Genomic DNA, 19,465 nt, shown 5'->3' with positions numbered 1-19,465 from the left:
ATAGAAGAATGGATAAAGTAACTGTGGTACATTTACACAATATATTTTATTTATATGAAAGAACTAAATGGCAGCCTATTTTTTCCAAATTATGCTTTCACATGTCATCTAACCAGTTCACCAAAAATGATCATGAAATGATTACCAGAAAATAATCATGAAGTTCCATCTCCTAGCAAAGACTAAACAAAAGCAAACATTTAAAGAATTGCACGAAATTTATCAAATATGCTATTAACACTACATCTCTGCATACACTTCCAAGTTAATTTTTGTCCTAGCAAAGTTATTTCATTCTCCACCCCTACCCCACCCCACCCCAATAAGGACCAAAGAATCTCCTCTTTCTCAATTGATCAGGCTTCTTGTCTCAAGACAATGTGAACCTCACTGGTGAGGTTCCTTTATAATCATTTTTTTTTTTTTTAGCTTTTCGGGGTTATTATAAGGGAGTATTTGAAGTTTCTTCAAACACAGAAACATAGGAGTCGCTGACACTTAAATAGGACCGTCCCATTAAATTTAGAATATAAAAAAGCAAACATAAATATAGCAATAGTTTCAAAAATTAATGTCACTTTCAGGGAAAAGTGGTGTTAAAAATCAACAATGTTTTTTATTGTAAAATCATATGGCTGCTTCTTGTCGAATGTATGCTTTTTAAGAAAAAGAAATTAAGAAGAAAAGATGAAAGCATGATTTTTTAAAAGGCTTCCTGATGAGCTTCTTCAGAGATGTCATACAATCAGAAACAGCCATACCAACTGTACCATCTGCAAAACAGTGATAAAATAATTAGAAATTCACAATTTATAAATTGAAGTGATATTCCAAAGTATTCTTAGTTCAAGTAAGTTAATAAAATAATAACATAAATATGGGCATATTTGCATGTATATGTGTCCTCCCACAATGAGCAAATGTAGTTAATTTGTAAAATAGGATAATGGACATTTCATTTTTCTCTATATATTTTTGTGTTTAGTTTTTCTGTGATGTTACTGTTGGATCAGAAGAGAGTGGTGGATCTTCTGGTTTTCTCTTTGCACTGTTTACATTACATACCTTTCTGAAATCACTGAGTCTGTTGTGGGTCAATATCTTTTCTCTCAAATTGAGCACATTCTTTCCCACATTTGTAGCAGCCTTTGCACCAAGAGCGATTCATAGCTTTACATGATGGGCAAACCCAATTCATTGGAGTATGGTGTGTGAGAGGTTTTTTTTCCTGTTGCTTAGTTTCAGAGGATTTTGTCCCTTGAAGTTGCTTGGATTCAAAGACCTTTATCCCTTGACGTTGTTTGGACTTCTGCTTTGGAGGCAGTTGTTTTGGAGGGCATTTATTCACAAAATAATATTTACTTTTCCCTAGGGGGCTTGATTGGAACCTGTTTGGCTCTTCTTTCTGGTTCTGGCTCCTGCCTATCTCCTGTGTCAGTATTTGTACTTTCTTCTCATTAGAATTTTCCCCAGTATCCAGGATTGTCATCTGCTGAAAAGTGATTGTGTCATCCCTCTGGCAATTTCTGAGTCCTTCTCCCAGGAAAACTGCCCCTTGGTTTGTCTTCGGGTCCTCTTTCTGCTTACAGCTAATGATGTTTCCAAGGTCAGGCTTCCTCAGTAGAATCCCTGGATACTTTTTAAGGATAGGGCTGGTTTTGTTCACCTGGGTAGCTGTCTCCTGGGGAGTTATTGAAACTTCTTCCATGTTGCAGTCGATGCAATCTCCCATTCCAACCACCCTCCTGGGAATTCCTGGATATTTCTTCTGGGTACAGCTGGTTTTGTCCTCCTCAGCAGACATCTCCTGGGGCATTCCTGATACAACCATTATGTTCTGGTTACTATTGACCTCCAGTGCAGCTGTTTCTTGGTACATCAGTAGATTTTTCTTCTCAGTGGGTACCATCACCTGGGGTTTGTCGAGACTTTCCTTGTGGTTGCTGTTGATACTGTCCCCATGGAGAGTTGTTCCCCAAGGTTTCTCTGGACCTTCTTCTTCACTGTAGCTTAAGCTGTCTTCCAAGTGATTTACATCCTGGAGGATCTCAGAACTTTCATTCTGCCTACAGTAGATTTGGCCCCAGGAGGAAGCCATTGCTTCCTGGGATCTCAATGCAACCCATAAGCGAGGTGGGTAGATTCCTGCAGGAGTCATCTGAGGTACAACTGTGGCCATGGCTGCTGCTGGTGCTCTTGATTCCGTTACTACTGGACATGGTACAGGTGTTGAATATGGGAATGCCAAGGGTAATGGTGTATTGAGTTGTAGTATATGAGGCACAGGCATTCGAATAAAAGGATGCACCGCTTGGACCCAAGGAATTCCTGGCACATAAGATAAGATTGGTGGTTTTGGCATCTGTGTATCCAAATGAGGTGTGTTCCGAGCCTCTCTTGATCTCATTTCTTGGTGATCTTCTTCCTCAAGGGACCACACTGTTGATGCACACTGTTCTGTTCTAGTTTCAGGTACAACAGCTAATGCAGACCTCTCTGCTTGCAGCAGCCTCCCACGAAGTATTTCCCTCTCGTCCATTGCTTCTTGTAGGGCAGTCTGTGTAGAAACCAGTTGAGCAGCTGCCTGGTCTCTTTCCTCTCTCAGCCGCTGTAGTTCAGAGGCCAGAGTCCAGGAAGCTGACTCACGCTCTCCCACCTGGTCTTGCAGCCTCCCAATTCTACGAGCCTGCTGTTCACGCTGCCTGGCACCTACTCTCACACTCAAAGCCAAAGCGCTCCAGGTACAAGCTCTCTTGAGGGAACGTGGCACTTTGGGGTCAACAAGGATGGTATAAAGCTGATCTTCTATCTCATTCCAAGGCCGCGAGCGAAAGGTCATATAAAATTCAGGACCCCCGCCATTCATAAGGACTTCATTGTTAATGAATCTGATTACTTCAGTATGGCGGAAGCCACTGGTAAGGTCTCCAAATTCAACTGCCATACCTTTTGCAGCTTAGCCAAGTAATACTCTTGTGGACCTCCACTATGGTCACAGACACAGCTGCCACACATGTGGCCAAACTGTTACCCCCTTCCCTCCAGACTCAGTCCTCTCAGTCGTACTTCAGTCCTTGTTGAATCTTCATTTTCTCCTCAACCTCTTTCCTGACAAAATCCAGGTTGATCCTCTCACCAAGCCTGACCCTCACCAGGCTGATCCTCTCACCAAGTACACAACTGTGACTGCTGGGAAGTTAGGGAACAGCCCACAGGACATGTCACAAAGGGGTTGGGGAATATGAGTCATGCCGCTAAGCATGCTGGGAACAGCCGTATGTCTAATTTAAAATACCTACAAGAAGTAAATGTATGATAGATATTGTGAAAACCACTGTAAGCAGAGAAAGGACCCATACATAGAATCATATCTTTCTGGAGTCAATAGCTTAGCTGGTGGATAAAATAAGGTCTTCAACAACATACCTGTTGCTGATAAACAAGGTAACATTTCCAGGCTGGGTACAGGGCAGGAGGCAAGGAAATGGGCTAGAGGCATAGTAAGGTTAAAAAAACGGGATTTCATGCCTTCTAGTTCATGGAGATGAAAATGATTCAATTTTTTTTCTGTTTTCTTTTTATACTAAAATTGTGAGAGGAGAGCAAGGTGCAGGGTTATATTGTCAGAGATACAAAACAGAGAGTTGGGCTTACAAAGATGGTATCAGGAAGACTAGAAAATGGGATGCACAATGGAGTAAGAGTGAGAACAAGATTATGTGCCTGTAAATAAGTGGAATAAGAAATGAGCAATTTGGGGATACAAGTCCCAAATGAGAGTTAAAGATTTTTAAAAAGCGTGATGATGAACACCATTTCTTTAGATGAGTAAGTGATGAGGAAGTGGAAGCCAGGAGGAGGCGGTCTGGGAAGACTAAAAGACAGGAGACTACGACAAAGGTTCATGCCCTGATTCAGTGAAAAAGGGTAAGAAATTGCAGAACTTCACCCTCCGAACTAGAATTCGCTGATGAAGCATTTGCAGCTGAAGTGAAGAATAATAGATGTGGGAAGCTTCTGGGGTCTTCTGAGGGCTACTATGCTTTGAAATTTTTGGTGTTTTAAAATAGTTCATCATTTAATTAATTTATTTATTGCAATTAATTCACTTTGTATCCTGGCTGTAGCCCCTTCCAGGTCCTCCCAGTCACAGCCACTCTCTCCCTTTATGCCTCTTCCATATTCTACTGATAAGAGAGGACCTCCTCCATTTCTGTCGGACTCTAGCCTATCAAGTCTCATCAAAGCTTGTGCATTATCTTCCTCTGTGTGCTGGCAAGGCAGCACCCCCCAAGGGGAGGGTTATCATGTTTCTGACATGAACTCAGAAACAGCCCCTGCTTCCCATAATAAGAAACGCACTTGGAAACAGAGCAGGTTCTCACCACGCAATGTCCTTGGTTGGAGTATCAGTCTTTGCAGGCACCAATGAGCCCTGGAATTTTGGCTCTGTTGGTCTCCTTGGGCAGTTCCTGTCCCTTGCAGGTCTTTCTATCTCCCTCTTCTTCCATAAAGTTTTCCGCACTCTGTCCAAAGTTTGGGTATGATTCTCAGTATCTCCTTTCATTCCCTGCTCTGTAGAGTCTTTTGGAGACCTCCTGTGGAAGCCTCCTGTCCTTTCCCTTGTCTTCTCCTACTTCTGATATCTATCCTGTTTGGCCTTCTCAGTGCAGTTTCAGCCCGTGCTCATGGTTTGGTAAGATTAACATAGTGAAAATGGCTATCCTTCCAAAAGCAATCTACAGATTCAATGCAATTCCCATCAAAATACCAACACATTTAAAATTTTTATTTATTTGGTTATTTATTACAATTTATTCACTTTGTATCGCCTCTACAGCCCCCTACCTTGGATCATCCCAGTCACAGTCACCCTCCCCCATCTCCCCGAATGCCCTTTTCCAATTATCCTATAGATGAGGGTCTCCTCTACTTCTCTCTGACCCTAGCTTATCAGGACTCATCAAGTCTGGTGTATCATCTTCCTCTGGCCTGGAAGGGCTGTGCCCCACAGGAGGCGGTGATCAAACAACCAGCCAATGAGTTCATGTCAGAGACAGTTCCTGTACACCTTACGATGGAAACCACTTGGAAACTGAATAGCATATGATCTTCCTTATAACAGGGGGCTTAGATCCTCTCCATGCATGGGCCTTGGTTGGAGTATTGGTCTCTGCAGACCCCCCTGGGCCCACGTTTTTTGGCTCTGTTCTCTTTGTGTAGTTTCTGTCCCCTCCAGGTCTTTCTATCTCCCTCTCCTTCTGTAAGGATCCTGGCATCCTGCTCAAAGTTTGGTCATGGGTCTCAGTATCACCTTCAATATCCTGGTGGGTAGAGACTTTCCGATATCCTCTGTGGAAGGCTCCTGTTCTGTTTCTTGTCTTCTTTTACCTCTTATGTCTACTCTGTTTGCCCTTCTAAATGAGAAGTAAGCATCTTCATCAGGGTCCTTCTTGTTAGCATTTTAGGATTATAGCTTTTATTATATTTATCCTACAATATATGGATAACATCCACTTATAGGTGAATATATACCATATGACCAAAACAAATTTTACCGATCTCGAAAGAACAATTTTCAATTTCATATGGAAAAACAAAAATAACTAGAATAGCTAAAATAATCCTGTACAATAAATGATCTTCCAGAGGTATCTGTATCAATGAACTCAAACTGTATGATAGAGCAACAGTAATAAAAACTGTATAGTACTGGTGTAGAAACGGACTGGTGGATAAATGGAATCGAATCAAAGACTGAGAAATAAACCCACACACCAATGGAAACTTAATTTTTGACAAGAAGCCAAAACCATACAACGGGAAAAAGACAGCACCTTCAACAAATGTGCTGGTCTAACTGGATGTCTACATGTAGAAAAATGCAAATAGAAAGAAAGCTCCCAGCCCAGTTCCAGCTTCATTTCTCTGTGTCCTGAATCCATGGTAAGACACCAAGTTTTGAGGTAACTTGTTACATGTAATAAATACAAGGGATTTAGCTTTTTTCAATGCTGTTTTTTTAAATAAATCTTTTAAAATTGATTTTATTTATTAGTATATATATATATATATATATATATATATATAATAAATAAAATATATATATATATATATATTTGTCTGCCTGTTGTATGTCTGTGAATTATGTGTGTGCCTGCTAACCCCATGTCTGGACCTCACAGTCCTAGGAGATGCCATATAGACTGCCAAAGGAGAACTGTCATCAACAGTTTTACTTAGCTATAAATCCTGTGTGCAGCAAGACTGACCAGCCAGGCAAGCTGTATCCAATGATGCAATGATGGCAAGTCTGTTAAAACGTAACCAACCACTTTTTGATTGGATTTGAGGCCTGAATCACAGGTTTCAAATTTCTGGTTCTGTAAACTTAATCCAAAGACCATGGCTAGGAAGATCATAGGCCCTAGTGAGAAAGCTGCCATTGTTTTACTAAATAGAGAGATGATGTGCTTACCAAGTTGCCTTTTAATAACTATCCTTAGGACTGAAGAATAGAACTCTTTTCTGTTTTTGTCAGAGAAGTTTCATTTTGCAGTGGGCAAGAATACCTGCAGAGACTCATAACTACTTAAAGTAATTAGAAGAATGATTGTTGAATGCTCAGCTATAAATGGTTCATCTACATCACTTTTCTAAGGCTTAGAGAACACTTTAGAAGACAGGGCAGAAAAAAATGCAAATAGAACCATATTTATCACCCTGCACAAAAGTAAAGTCCATGTGGATCAAAGATCTCAACATAAAATCAGATACTATGAATCTCTTAGAAGGAAAAGTGGAGAAGCGCCTAGAACTCATTGGCACAGGAGACAACTTCCTGAACAGAACACCAACATTACAGGTTCTAAGATCAACAATTAATAAATGAGACCTCATGAAACTGAAAAGCTTCTGTAAAGCAAAAAACACTTTCATCAGAACAAAACATCAACCTACAAACTAGGAAAAGTTCTTCACCAACTCTACATGCAAGAGAGGGCTAATGTCCAAAATAAAGAACTCAAGAAGTTAAACAGCAACAAATCAAGTAATCCAATTTAATAAATGGGGGACAGACATAAAAGAGAATTCTCAATTGAGTAATAACAAATGGCAGAGAAACAATTGAAGAAATGCATATTGTCCTTTAAAATTAGGGAAATTCAAATTTAAAACACCCTGAGATTTCACCTTATAAACATCAGAATGGCTAAGATTAAAACTCAAGGGTCAACACATGCTGCAGAGGATGTAGAGAAAAGTGAACCCTCCTCCATTTCTAGTGGGAATGTAAAGTTGTAAAACCACTTTGAAAATAAATCTGGCACTTTCTCAGAAAATTAGAAATAGTACTACCACAAGGTCCAGCTATACTACTCCTGGTCATATGTCTGAAATATTCTAAACCATACAAGTAGGATATTTACTAAACTATGTTCATAACAGTATTACTCATAATAGCCAGAATCTGGAAATAACCTAAAAGTCCATTAAGGGAGGAATGGATACAGAAATTGTGGTACATATAAACAATGGAATACTACTCAGCTATTAAAAACAAAGAAATCATGAAATTTGAAGGCAAATGATGGGAACTACAAAAAATTATCTTGACATTTTCTCCTGTGGCAATGAGTTCAAGGCTCTTTTCCACTTTTTCTTCCAACAGATTAAGTGTGTCTGGTTTTATGTTGAGGTTTTTGATCCCCTTGGACTTTACTTTTGTGCAGGTAGATAAATATGGATCTATTTGAACTCTCCTACATTGTTGGTGGGAATGTAGACTTGTTCAAGTTTGGAAATTAATCTGGTGTTTTCGCAGACAACAATGTATAGTGCTACCCCAAGAACCAGCTATACCATTCCTGAGCATCTGAAAAATGTTCAACCATACAACAAAGACATTTGCTCAGTTATGTTCATAGCAGCTTTATTCATAATAGCCAGAATAGGGAAACAACCAAGGAAGGGATACAGAAATTGTGGCATATTTACACAATGTAATACTACTCAGCAATTAAAAGCAAGGAAATCATGAAATTTGCAGGCAAATGGATACAACTAGAAAAGATCATCTTGAGTGATGTAACCCAGAAGAACAAAGACACACATGGTAAAAAATTCACTTATAAGCGGATATTAGCCATATGATATAGGATAAACATACTAAAATATATATTTCTAAGAATCTAAACACCAAAGGGGACCCTAAAAAAGAGGCTTAATCTTTACTCAGAAGGGCAAACAGGATTGACATCAGAAGTAGGAGAAGACAGGGTATAGAGGGTATAGAGGGCCTATGAAATACTCTAACCAGCAGGATATTGAAGCTTATGCTGAGCCTCATAGCCTCATACTTTGGGCAGAGTACAGGGAACCTTGTAGAAGAAGGTGAAAGTTAGAAAGACATGGAAGTGACAGGAGCTATACAATGAGACCAACCCAGCCAAAAATCTCTGCTCAGAATGTCCTGCAGAGACTGATGAATCAACCAAAGGCCATACATGGAGAGGACCTAAATGCCCTGCTCAAATGTAGCCCATAAGCTGCTCAGTCTCCATGTGGATTCTCTAGTAAAGGGAGCAATAGCAGTCACTGTCATGAACTCAGTTGCTTGCTCTTTGATCACCTCTCTTTGGCAAGATTGCCTTACTAGGTCACAGAGAAAGAGAATCTAGACAGTCTTAATGAGACCTGATATGCAAGGATCAGATAGTATGAGAGGAGGTCCTCCCCTATCAGTGGACTAGGGGAGGAACATAGGAGGGAAAAGAGTGAGGGTGGGACTAGGAGAAGATGGGGAATACAGATACAAAAGGGATAAATTTTTATAAATAATAATTATGATGATGATGATAGAGAAAAGAATTATTTGATCACAAGCATCATACTTAGCATATGAAATGATGACTAGACAACTACTAAGTAATAATAGTCAGGTAATATATACTGTGTGCATACTTTAGACAAAGAGATGATTAATTTTCCTAGTAGGATGTAGCAGAAAGGTGTTGAATTTCATTACACTGTTTAGAACATGGTATAGATTTACTCTTATATTCGAAAATGTCCACATAGTATTTTCAGAAGACAGAAAACTGAAAGAGTTGAAACTATGAAGACAAATAGAATACTGTGAAATTATCATTCTTTCATCACCTCCCTTGTAACTACTAAGGAAGTTGTTTGTTTGGTTGGTGCTCTTTCTGTTTTGAGAAGCTTGAACTTAAGCCAGGATTTGAGCAAATTGTAATAAGATTTACAGAAGAAGAAAATGCAGCCACTCCTGATGAGTCCTGATAAACTAAGAGCAGAGGAAAGGGGAGGAGGACCTCCCTCATCAGTGGACTGGGGGAGGGGCACAATTGGAGAAGAGGGAGGGAAGGTGGGATTAGGAAGGAAGGACGGAGGGAGCTACAGGAGGTATACAAAGTGAATAAACTGTAATTAACAAAAATAAAAATAAACTAAAATATTTACATAAGGATACTGAGGAAGAAATAAAATGTAAAATTGTTAAATTGATGTTTCTATATTACTTATCATCTGGATACTTGGGCAAATCTCTAATAGGTCAAACTCTTCTGCCATATCCAGTTAAATCATATTATTGAATTTATAAGACAAATGTCCCTTGTGTTTTTATATTGCTATGTTTTTAGAACATTGTATCTAATCTCCACCTGCCTGCTTTGTGTATTCCATCTATTTCCATGAATGCTCTTTATTAGAGACACAATTCTCAATACTCATCTGATATCACCAGGAAGGCACGATGTGTATACTGGCATTTGTGATATTTCCATGATCTACAATGCCTTCTGGGTACTGAAACATCATCTTCTTCTGATCTGAAACAGAACACATTCTGTATATGAAGGTAGAAATAATAGTGTGCTTTCCAAGTAGAATTGCTCTGAAGCATGGACTTTTCAGTAATATGAAGCCCAATACTGAAATATTAACATTAATATTATGTTAATAATAATATTAATAATGCCATATAAAAATCAATAATGCCATATAAATTTTTTGTGTATTTGCCATAAAAATAAAAGCAAATAAAAAATTAACACAACCATCAAATATTACGAATTTAATGTATGTACCTGTAAAAATAAACACATATATAATTCTTTCCTCCAGAAAATGACATTTCAGATGAGAACCATCAGTGAGTTGCTAGACATATTAAATGGCAGGTATAAGATGAACAGTTACCATTTCTTATTTTGTAATGGCTGTGTAATGCTGTTGGAAGTATAAACAGCAGCATGTGTAAATTGTCAAAAACATAAAATTACATGATGACATTAAATAAAACAACTCTATCAATATACCATACTTGAGGAATTCATTGTGTATATGTAGTAAATGACATTCAAAATTATAGAAAAACCTAATAGATTTCCATTGCCTCAATGCCACGTATTTTGATGACCATTTTTCATCGTTCTAGTGTATCATGTTTCCCATAGAGTCATTTTGTGATCTACTACTTCTTATTTTAATCTCTCTCAATATTTATTGTTGACGATTTAGGAATGTTATATTCTCCTTTGTTAGGTATGCTTTAATTGACACGAAATAAGGATTCATATTCCCTATCTGTGAACTTACAATTTTTTTATTCTTCAGTATGGCAAAAAATGATGTTTTATATTAGGACATTAAACTACTTAGTTTAATATGTTTATCTTTATATTAACTGATTAATTTAATGTTAATCCATGAACCAACACAGTCCATTTTACAAATGGTTATACAAAATTATTTATAAATTTTAAGAGTCAGTTTTTTCCAAGTAGGATCAAGTATGAATCTTAGAAATTCCAATGGTCTTCATTCTTTATTCTTGCCTTATTATCCTTTTGAGTTCCTATATAATGTTTAATTTACTGAGTTCTAGATAATTTATCCACTAGTATAGCATAAATAATTTTGTTACTTTCATACAATGCTGCCTAGTTGCAAGTGCCAAGGAGGAGTGTCAATCTTTTTAATACTGTACACTGCCCTGTATTTGACATTGACAATTACAATCTCTTAAACTCTCAAATCTTCTCCCTACTTGCTGCTCTTCACTTTCTAAGTATCGAATACTTTAACATCAAACTTATCTGGTTATTATGAATGCCTCCAACTATTATTTTTTGTATTTTAACATGAGTTATGTTCTTACATTTTTATGTACTTTTCTTCTATTTTAACATGAGTTGCTTTCTTTACTTTTCTTACTTGTTAAATAGGTACTGATGCTTTCTGGATTCTATATTGTACCTCTTTTATTTTACATCTTTTCTCAGGTCATCAAATTTATGCTAAAGCTTCCAAACATTATTGATGTGATACTCACTTCTGTATAGTTTATATTTTAAACTCAGTCTCTTTTTCAAGTTTAAAACTTGTACTATATAATTAATTTCCCAAACATCTCCCAGAAACCTTAATGAATAAAAGTGAACATATCAAATCTTCCTTTCGTCCTGGAGTTGTTATCACTTATTGTCATCTGCTCAGTTATCTAAACTAGAAAATTCAAAGTCAATCAAACTCCTCTCTCCTTCTCTTCCCAGCTCTCTCCTAGTGCACAATGTCATTCTTATTATCTCCTTGGCCTTTTAATAATTTTACATGTATTCTACTATTTCTAAAAGCAATTGTCTTAATGTCTTAGTACAATCATTTTATAGTTATTCTACCATATTCACATATTTCTCTTTGAATTTATTTTTCAAAGAATGTCTAGATCAATCTATTGTCAAAATTTTACATAAGTACTATACTTAAAATACCCATTGTTTCTTAAGTAATAATGCCCGAACTCTTTGATAACATATGAAAGTTCTCTGAGCATTTTCCAGTAGCTTTGACAATGTCATTTTTATCCATTCTTTTACCTGCATTCAAGAAATTCTGATAATCTCCCTAGATGCTGAAAAAGCCTTTGACAAAATCCAACATCCATTCATGTTCAAAGTATTGGAGAGATCAGGGATACAAGGCACATATCTAAACATAGTAAAGGCGATATACAGCAAGCCTATAGCCAACATCAAACTGAATGGAGAGAAACTTAAAGCAATCCCACTGAAATCAGGGACAAGACAAGGCTGCCCACTCTCTCCATATCTCTTCAACATAGTGTTGGAAGTCCTGGCTAGAGCAATAAGACAGTTGAAGGAGATCAAGGGGATACAAATTGGAAAGGAAGAAGTCAAATTATCACTATTTGCAGATGATATGATAGTATACGTGAGTGACCCCAAAAACTCTACCAGGGAACTCCTACAGCTGATAAACACGTTCAGCAAAGTGGCAGGATACAAAATTAACTCAAAAAAATCAGTAGCCCTCCTGTATACAAAAGACAAAAGGGCTGAGAAAGAAATTAAGGAAACAATACCCTTCACAATAGCCACAAATGACATAAGGTACCTCGGAGTAACCCTAACCAAGGAAGTCAAGGACTTGTATGAAAAAAATTTCAAATCTCTGAAGAAAGAATTAGAAGAAGATATGAGAAGATGGAAAGATCTCCCATGCTCATGGCTTGGTAGGATTAACATAGTAAAAATGGCCATCTTACCAAAAGCAATCTACAGATTCAATGCAATGCCCATCAAATTACCAACACAATTCTTTACAGACCTGGAAAGGAAAATTCTCAACTTCATATGGAATAACAAGAAACCCAGAATTGCTAAAACAATCCTCTACAATAAAAGATCTTCTGGAGGTATCTCCATCCCTGATCTTAAGTTGTACTATAGAGCAACAGTTTTAAAAACTGCATGGTACTGGCATAGAAACAGAATGGTGGATCAATGGAACCGAACAGAGGACCCAGAAATAAACCCACACACTTATGGACACCTGATCTTTGACAAAGACGCCAAAACCATACAATGGAAAAAAGATAGCATCTTCAACAAATGGTGCTGGTCTAACTGGATGTCTACATGTAGAAAAATGAAAATAGATCCATACTTGTCACCCTGCACAAAACTGAAGTCCAAGTGGATCAAAGACCTCAACATAAAACCAGACACATTAAATCGGCTTGAAAAAAAAGTGGGAAATACCCTAGAACTCATTGGTACAGGGGGAAACTTCCTGAACAGAACACCAACAGCACAGACTCTAAGAGCAACAACCAATAAATGGGACCTCATGAAACTGAAAAGCTTCTGTAAAGCAAAGGACACCGTCATCAAAACAAAGCGACCACCTACAGATTGGGAAAGAATCTTCACCAACCCTTTATCTGACAGAGGACTCATATCCAGTATATATAAAGAACTAAAGAAGCTGAAAAGCAGCAAACCAAGTAATCCACTTAAAAAATGGGGAACAGAGCTAAACAGAGAATTCTCTGTAGAGGAATACCGAATGGCAGAGAAGCACTTAAAGAAATGCTCAACCTCATTAGCCATTAGGGAAATGCAAATCAAAACAACCCTGAGATTTCACCTTACACCCATGAGAATGGCCAAGATCAAAAACTCAAGTGACAACACATGCTGGAGAGGTTGTGGAGAAAGGGGAACCCTTCTCCACTGCTGGTGGGAATGTAAACTTGTACAACCACTCTGGAAATCAGTCTGGCGCTTTCTCAGACAACTAGGAATAGCGCTTCCTCAAGATCCAGCCATACCACTACTGGGCATATATCCAAAAGAGGCTCAAGTACACAAAAAGGACATTTGCTCAACAATGTTTGTAGCAGCTTTATTTGTAATAGCCAGAAGCTGGAAACAACCCAGATGCCCCTCAACTGAAGAATGGATGCAGAAATTGTGGTACATCTACACAATGGAATATTACTCAGCAATGAAAAATAAGGAAATCATGAAATTTGCAGGTAAATGGTGGGATCTGGAAAGGATCATGCTGAGTGAGTTGTCTCAGAAGCAAAAAGACACACATGGTATATACTCACTCATATAGACATACAACATAGGACAAACCCACTAAAACCTGTGCATCTAAAGAAACTAAGCAAGAGAGAGGACCCTAACTAAAACGTCCAATCCCCATCCAGAAAGGCAAAGAGGATGGACATCAGAAGAAGAAGAAAACAGGAAACAACCTAGGAACCTACCACAGAGGGCCTCTGAAAGCCTCTGCCCTTCAGACTATCAAAGCAGATGCTGAGCCTGATGGGCAACTGTTGGGCAGAGTGAACGGAATTTTAGGTAAGAACTGGGAAATAGTAAGAGCTGGAGAGGACAGGGTCTCCACAAGGAGAGCAACAGAACAAGAAAATTTGAACATAGGGAACTTCCCAGTGACTCATACTCCAACCAAGGACTATTCATGGAGATAACCTAGAACCCCTGCACAGATGTAGCCCAGGGCAGTTCAGAGTCCAATTGGGTTACATAGTAATCTAAAGAGGGACTGCCTCTGACATAATCTGATTGGCCTGCTCTTTGATCACCTCCCTCTGGGGGGGGGGGGGTGCAGCCTTACCAGGCCACAGTAGAGGACAATACAGCCACTTTTGATGTGAACTGACAGACTAAGATCAGAAAGGAGAGGAGAACCTCTCCTATTAGTGGACTTGGGGAGTGGCATGCAAGTAGAGGGAGGAGGGAGGGTGGGATTGGGATGGGAGGAGGGAGGGGCTTATAGGGGGATGCAGAATGAATAAAGTGTAATTGATGAAAAATTTAAGAAAAAAAGGGAAAAAAATAATTTAAGAACCTTAAATGACTTTCAAAATTGGAGGAAAACATGGAGTTAGTCAATTGGCATGGAGCACGTCTCGCCCCTGGGGGCAATGGTCTCCTGAACCTACTCAGACCTCGGACACCACCACTGCTAGTTCTAGAACTGACGCAGGATGTTCCAACGAGGGGTTAAGGCTTCTCATAATATTTCCTATAAGCCCACACCTGTTTGTCTATATCCCCCATTTTTATTCATTATTAGCCAGATAGAGCCAAGTAATTGTGGTAATGATACTCACTTTTTTTTTAAACCCCAATGCTAGTAAAGTTAGGTATGCCCTGGTTACTCGCATGCCTCACTGGGTGCCTATGCCCATTGATGCCCCTCACGCTATGACTCTCTTCAGACAGAAAAGGGATCTTGGAACTACAGCCATCATTGTTACTACCATCTCATTGACGGCTGTTGGAGCTACCACCAGGGCATTAGCCATGAATCATACTGGGCAGACTGCTCAGACCCTGAATAATCATTTAGCCAATGTAGCTCATGCCTTAGTTGTACATAAAGGAATTAATGCTCAACTAAAAGGAAGCTTGATGGTGTTCAATCAGAGGATTGACCTCTTGCAGGAGCAAATTGATACCCTATGGCAAATCGCTCAACCTGGCTGTCAATGAAAGTATGCTGGACTTTGTGTCATTAGCATACAACATGAGAATTTTTCCTGCGCTGCAAATCTGTCTAAACAATTGTCGAGCTATATTTTAGGTAATTGGACTGGAGAATTCGATACTACGATGGAGCAGCTGAGAGTGGCCATTGTCACAGTAAATTCTACCAGAGTGGACGCAGGACTAGCCACAGGATTATCAACATGGATTGCTGCAGCCATGAATCATCTGAAGGAATGGGCGGGCATGGGAGTGTTAGCAGGCCTTCTGGTGTTGGTCTCCTTGGTTTGCCTATGGTATATATGCAAGATTAGAGTCTCACAACAGTGTGATGCAGCCATGATCATTCAGGCCTTTACAGCCATTGAAGCAAGACATTCTCCCCAAGCATGGTTGGATACCATAAAAAGCTAAAATGATACGCTCAGGATGCGAGGCTAAGCACTGCACTCAGGGTCAGCCGCTTTGGACCCAGAGAAGAGCATGTCTGATTGCATGCGGGTTGATGCCCCAGGTCCCGCCTCTGAGAAAAAGGTATCGGACGGGTCTGATGCTCTTTGGGTGGATGACACCTAAATGAACATCTGTACAAAGTCCCAATTTATTTCTAATATCAGAGATCAGACCTCTACTCTTGCCTGATGCGTCTAAAACAAAAAGGGGGAACTGTAGAGAGCTGCAGAATGCTATGCCTTAAAGATGGAGCTGGTTTCCGCCTTCCACCTTCCCGATGGTGAGTGCTCTCTGTCAGGAACAACTCCACATTTGGCTAAGGCCGAGGATCTGGCTTGCTTCCATGTATGTGGACCTATCTGCATTGCCCCCGTGGCACGCTTGGGTTGGCTACCCAGAGGCTATTTAAGCTGTGGGCTGGCTTTCCCCAGGGTCCGAGGATTGTTCAATGTTCCTGAATAAACTGCATTGAAAAAAAAAAAAAATCTTAAAAAAAAAAAAAAAAAGAAATTCTGAGCTATTTCTATTCTCTTATGTGTCTTAATATCTCTCATTTACTTCACTATATTTACATTTTCTCTTTTACCTGGATCCATTCATTCTTCAATGAATTATTTTTAAAGATTTAGTTTATACACAAAACAAAAACTTTGAAGTGAACATTTAAACATGAAATAGAACATAAAGTGTTTGTCTCTTCAGGCTTGAGTTATTTAACTCAGTGTAATATTTTTCTACTTTCATCCATTTTCAAAAAATATCACAATTTCATTTTCCCTTATAACTGAGTAATATTCTCTTATGCATAAGCACTATATTTTTATCTGAATATCTTTTGATGGTCATGTAGGCTGATTCCATACCATTTTGTAGTTTTATGAATAAAGCAGCTGAACATATGAATGTAGTTGTACAACTATCTCTGCTGTAAGATGTAGAGTACATTGTGTATATGCCCAGGAATGGTGTAGGTGAATAGTGATCTAATGCTAGTTTTTCCTAAACAAAGAGCTTTATCTATAATCAGTTCTCATTCCCCAAATGCCAGCACCTGAGTTTTTGTATTGCTGATTATGGCCATTCTGACTGGAGTGAAGTAGAATCTTTTTGTTTGTCTGGTTTTGTTTGGTTTTGGTGGAATATTTTTTCTCATTTATTTATTTTATTCACTTTATATTCTAGTAGCCCCTTTCCTCCTGTCCTCCCAGTCTAGCCCTCTCTCCTTCTCCCAAATACTCTCAGAAAAAGGAACCTCCCTTACCCAACCACCCCAGCTCATCAAGTTGCATCAGGACGGAATATGTTCTCTTCCCCTGTGGCCTGTCAAGGCAGTCCTGCCAGGGAAAAGTAAACTGAAAGCTGGCAAGTGAGTCATGTTGAATGCATTCCCCATTTCCCTTGCTACAGTACCCACTTGAAGCTTAAGCTAGCCATTGCTACACCTTTGTAGGGGGCCTAGATCCAGTTCATGCATGGTCCTTGGTTGATGTTTCAGTCTTAGCAAACCCCTCTTGGTCCTGGTTAGTTGGCTCTGTTATTTTTCTGTGGAGCTCCTGTCACTTCAAGGTTCTTTTCTCTTTCCTCCTACTATTCTCTAAGACTCCCTACACACCCATCAATGTTTGGCTATGAGTCTCAGCATCTGTTTTGAGATACTGCTGGGTAAAGCCTCTCAGAGGACAACACTGACAGGCTAGTGTCTGAAAGCTTAGTAGAGTATCTTTTATAGTGTCAGGGGTAGGCACTCTCTGATAGGGTGGGTCTCTGATCAGTTGGGCCAGGCATCAGTTGGGTATTCTCTCAGTCTCTGCTCTATCTTTATCCCTGCACATCCCATACACAGGATAAATTTTCGGTTGAAGTTTTTGTGGATGGGTTGGTGCTCCCCATCTTTTACTTGAGGACTAGTCTAGTTAGAGGATGTCCTCTTCAGTCTCTATGGTCTCTGCTACTAGGGTTTCTTGTTGAATCCCCCTCAAATACTCTTAGAGGCCTACCCTGACTTAGGTCCCCAGTTTGTTACAGAGATGTCCCCACCCTCATTTTCTCTTTTTTTTTTTTTTCAGGTCTTTTGTCCTCTTACCATTGTTCTTCTCAGGAACACTCTCAACTCTCTGGGCCCTCTCTCCTACCTTTCTTCAGCAAAAGACCTTCAGCAAAAGAGGACAAAAGACCTATCCTCTTACCATTGCTCTTCTCAGGTCTGATCTTGACACTCTCAACTCTCTGGGCACTCTCTCCTACCTTTTTTCAGCAATTACCTCTGTCTATTCTACATCCCCTTCTGACTGAGATTTATGCATCCTTACTTGGATCATCCTCATTATTTATCTGATTTGGGTCTGTGTCTTATAATATGCTTATCTTTTACCATCTGGCTAAAATCCACTTATAAATGAGTATATATCCAGTGAGTATATCTGGGTCTGGGTTACCTCATTCAGGTTGTTCTTTTCTAGTTCCATCCATTTGACTGCAAGTTTCATGTTCATTGTTTTTAATAGCTGATTAGTATTCTGTTGTGTAAAACTGCCACAGTTTCTTTATCCATTCTTCATTTGAGGCACATCTAGATTGTTTCCATATCCTGACTATTATGAATAAAGCCGCTATGAACATAGTTGAGAGACTGCCCTTGCTTTATGGCAGAGCTTCCTTTAGGTGAATACTCAGGAGGGGTAAAGCTGGGCCTTTAGGTAGAACTATTCCCTTTATTTATGAAAGCACAAGATAGATTTAAAAAGTGGTTGTACAAGTTTACACTCCCACCAAAAATGGAGTCTTCCCTTTTCTACACAATCTGGCTAGCATGTGCTGTCACTTGATATTTTGATCTTAGCCATTCTGACTCATATGAGATGAAGTTTCTGTCATTTTGATTTGCATTTTCCTAATGAATAATGAAGGTGAACATTTCTTTAAGGGTTTCCTGGCCCTTAGAGATTCCTTTTTTTGAAATTTCTCTGTTTATTTCTGTGCCCCATTTTTTAATTGGATTCCTTGGTTTGTTGGTCTTTGATTTCTTTAGCTCATTATATATTTTGGTTGTTAGCCCTTTGATAGATGTATAATTGGTGAAGCTCTGTTTCCAATCTGTAGATTGTATTTTCCTTCTATTGACAGTGTCCTTTCCCTTACAGAAGTATTTCAGTTTCATGAGGTCCCATTTATTAATTTTTGATCTTAGAGCTTGAGTTGTTGGTGTTCTGTTTAGGAAGTTGTCTCCTGAGCCAATGAGTTCAAGGCTCTTCCCCATTTTCTCTTCTAATAGATTTAGTGTATCTGGTATTATATTGAGGTCTTTGATCCACCTGGATTTGAGTTTTGTGCAAGGAGATAAATATGGATATATTTGCATTTTGTTACATGTAGACATCCAGTTAGACCAGCACAATTTGTTGAAGGTGTTGTCTTTTTTCCATAATATGGTTTTGGATTTTTGGTGAAAAATCAAGTGACCATGGGTATGAGGGTTTATTTCTGAGTCATTGATGTGATTCCATTGATCAACCTGTCTATATCTATGCCAGTATCATGCAGATTTTATTACTATTGCTCACTATTATAGCTTGAAGTCAGGGATAGAGATACTTCCTAAAGATCTATTATTGTATAAGATTTTTTTTTACCTATATTTCTTTTCTTTTTTTTTTTTTTTT

General features: G+C 38.8%; 1 protein-coding gene across 1 annotated transcript; it reads right to left on the bottom strand.

The window, feature by feature from the left end:
• Positions 1-1,075: 1,075 nt before the first annotated feature.
• LOC110542225 (testis-expressed protein 13C-1) lies at positions 1,076-2,944 on the bottom strand. The gene has a single exon (XM_021628857.1). It carries the CDS (start codon positions 2,942-2,944, stop codon positions 1,076-1,078), a length of 1,869 nt encoding a protein of 622 aa, XP_021484532.1.
• Between the last annotated feature and the right edge of the window lie 16,521 nt (positions 2,945-19,465).

This window comes from Meriones unguiculatus, chromosome X, assembly GCF_030254825.1.
Source record: "Meriones unguiculatus strain TT.TT164.6M chromosome X, Bangor_MerUng_6.1, whole genome shotgun sequence".
NCBI lineage: Eukaryota > Metazoa > Chordata > Mammalia > Rodentia > Muridae > Meriones > Meriones unguiculatus.
Note: the sequence above shows the minus strand (reverse complement) of the source record. Positions and strands in the feature narration are given on the sequence as shown.

Bases quoted from the DNA above. Each gene is read 5' to 3' on its own strand.
- LOC110542225 (XM_021628857.1), bottom strand. From the start codon at position 2,944: ATGGCAGTTGAATTTGGAGACCTTACCAGTGGCTTCCGCCATACTGAA.